Consider the following 2,553-nt stretch of genomic DNA (forward strand, 5'->3'; position numbering starts at 1 on the left):
ATAAAGTTAGTAGTGTCAGTGTTGTGTGAATGGTTGTTTATCTCGGTATTTTTTAAGTAAGTAGCGTTAGTGTTTGTTTGGTTTAGTCTTGAGTCTTGAGTCTTAAAACGTGTAAAACTTTAGTCTTGAATCTTAAAACTTTGAAAACCTAATTGAAAACCTTTAAAACTTTTAAAACTTTAAAAACTTTTAAAAAACACTCAATGACCATTATTTACTTCTGATTTGACTGAAGTAGGTAATGGTTATTGCTTGATTTAAAGACTCTAACAACAAAAAACTTTTGAATTAATGATCCTCTTACCTTCTCTATATTACATCCAATCTCTAGTAAGCTTCTTCATTGTATAAGACCTTTCTTATATGCTTCTTCCAATCTCTAATAAGCTTCTTTCTTCTTTAAGACCTTTCGCGTAAGCTTCTTCCTTCTTTAATAAGTCCGATTGCTATGGCATCAAACAATACTCCTAACAGCCAGTCTCAATCCTATTTTAGCCTACTAAACTTCCCCTATGACAGCTTTGCTCCCAATGTAAACACTAGTTCGTCTCAAATCCCTGCTTTTAGTTCGCAACCTAGTTCAGTGCCAACTCAACCTCCTAGTCAATCAGAAGAGACAGCAGAACAGCGTAGGGAGAGACGGTTATGGTCTTCACAAGATGACCTAGTCCTGATAAGCGCCTGGTTAAACACATCGAAGGATGCAGTAGTTGGGAATGGCCAAAAGGCAGGGTCCTTTTGGAACCGTATAGGAGACTTTTACGGTACAAGTAGTCATGTACGTGGTGGTGCTGAGCCTAGGCTCCCTGAACATTGTAGACAAAGATGGCAAAAAATCAGTAAGGAGGTGAGCCAATTCTGTGGAGCTTTTGCGGAGGCAGAGGGTGAGAAAGCTATTGGGATGAACGATGTAGACGTTTTACAAAATGCTCACCAAATCTACACGAAGCTGTACAAGAAGAAGTTTGCTATGGAGTATGCGTGGACTGTGCTACGATTTGAACAGAAATGGGGAAACCTAGAGACTATGAACCCCACCCCAAAGACAACCAGTTCGAATAAAAGGAAAGCTGATGATGCTGCTGGATCGACAGGTTCTGTCGTTGGTGAGCACGAGAGCAGACCTCCGGGCATAAAGGCTACAAAAAAACTAAGGAACAAAGGCAAAGCTAAAGCTACACCATCTTTGGAGTTTAGTCAGATGTTTGAGTTAAAACAGAAGGACTTGGAGGGCATGAAACAACTCCAAAAGATGTCTATTCTTGACACTCTCATTGCCAAGAATGAAACCCTAGACGAAGATGAAAAAGCGCTTAAGAAGAAGCTAATGGCGGAATTGTTTTAACTTAGATGAAAACCCTCGAATGTTTGTTTAACTATGCTTGTTTGCTATGTTTTGTAATGAATACTATGCTTGTTTGTTTGATGGTGTAATCGTATGTTTCTTATGTTTTTAATGAATACTATGCTTGTTTCTTATGTTTGATGGTGTAATCGTTTGATGGTGTATTTAATGAATACCTTATGTTTATGGTATATGTTTCTTATATGTGTGTTTATGAATAATATGATTGTTTGCTTTGGTCTAAATATATGTTTTCGTTATGATGATGTTTAATAACTCAGTGTGTTTTCCTTTTCAGGTTGAACAAGTCATGGATTGTTTATACGACTATGGTATAAACAGCCCTTTAGACGGTAGCAGCGATTCATCAGAAGAGGAGGCCGAGACTTGTTACTATCCTCCGGAACCAGCTCCTGCTATTGGTTTCACGAGTCTCTCTAGCCGTGTAGCTCAACCACTTCCTGCTAATGAGCCACAACTGAACCAGCTCAAGGACCAAGTGACCCAGCTCAACGACCAAATGATCCATCTCAAGTTACTTGTGGTCCAACTCAAGGCTCAAGTGATCCAACTCAAGGACCAAGTGATCCAGCTCAAGGACCATGTGATCAAGCTAAAGTAAATTTGTGTCATTATCAATTGTTGTTGTAAACCCGTGATCAATGTTGGTATTTGGATTTTTGTTTAGATTTCTCTCGTGATCATTTTCGGATTGTTGTTTTGGTCACATGTATTTGTTTTGGTCATGTATTTTCAGTAGTTGTTGTTAACCCGTGATCGGATTGTTTAGGCTTGGTATGTGGATTTTTGTTTAGACTTGATGTTTGGTCACATGTATTTGTTTAGACTTGATGTTTGGTCACATGTATTTGTTTAAGTATCTTTGGATTTTAGTTACAAATAGTTCGTCTCTCGTGATCAAATTCACATGCACCAAGCTCACACTCTCAATGTCCGAACTCACATGCACCAACTCACAAGCTCTATATATATGAGACGAGAGAACAACTCAAACTTACCAACTCAAACATACCAACTCTTCTCTCTTTTGTTCACCTTTTTTATTTTACTCAAGGTATTTGTAAAACTAAACCATTTTCTTCCTCTCACCAAAGACATTTTCTTTCTTAATCCTGTTATGGCATCTTCTTCCAACAATTTTCACTTCCATTATGATGCCAATAACGATAGTTTAAACCAATACTTTC

At 38.0% G+C, this 2,553-nt stretch overlaps 1 protein-coding gene across 1 annotated transcript; it reads left to right on the forward strand.

The window, feature by feature from the left end:
- On the forward strand, window positions 449-1,345 carry LOC104748961 (glutathione S-transferase T3-like). The gene has a single exon (XM_010470528.1). The coding sequence runs from the start codon at window positions 449-451 to the stop codon at window positions 1,343-1,345; it is 897 nt and encodes a 298-aa protein (XP_010468830.1).

The sequence above is a fragment of the Camelina sativa genome, chromosome 15 (genome assembly GCF_000633955.1).
Source record: "Camelina sativa cultivar DH55 chromosome 15, Cs, whole genome shotgun sequence".
Lineage (NCBI taxonomy): Eukaryota > Viridiplantae > Streptophyta > Magnoliopsida > Brassicales > Brassicaceae > Camelina > Camelina sativa.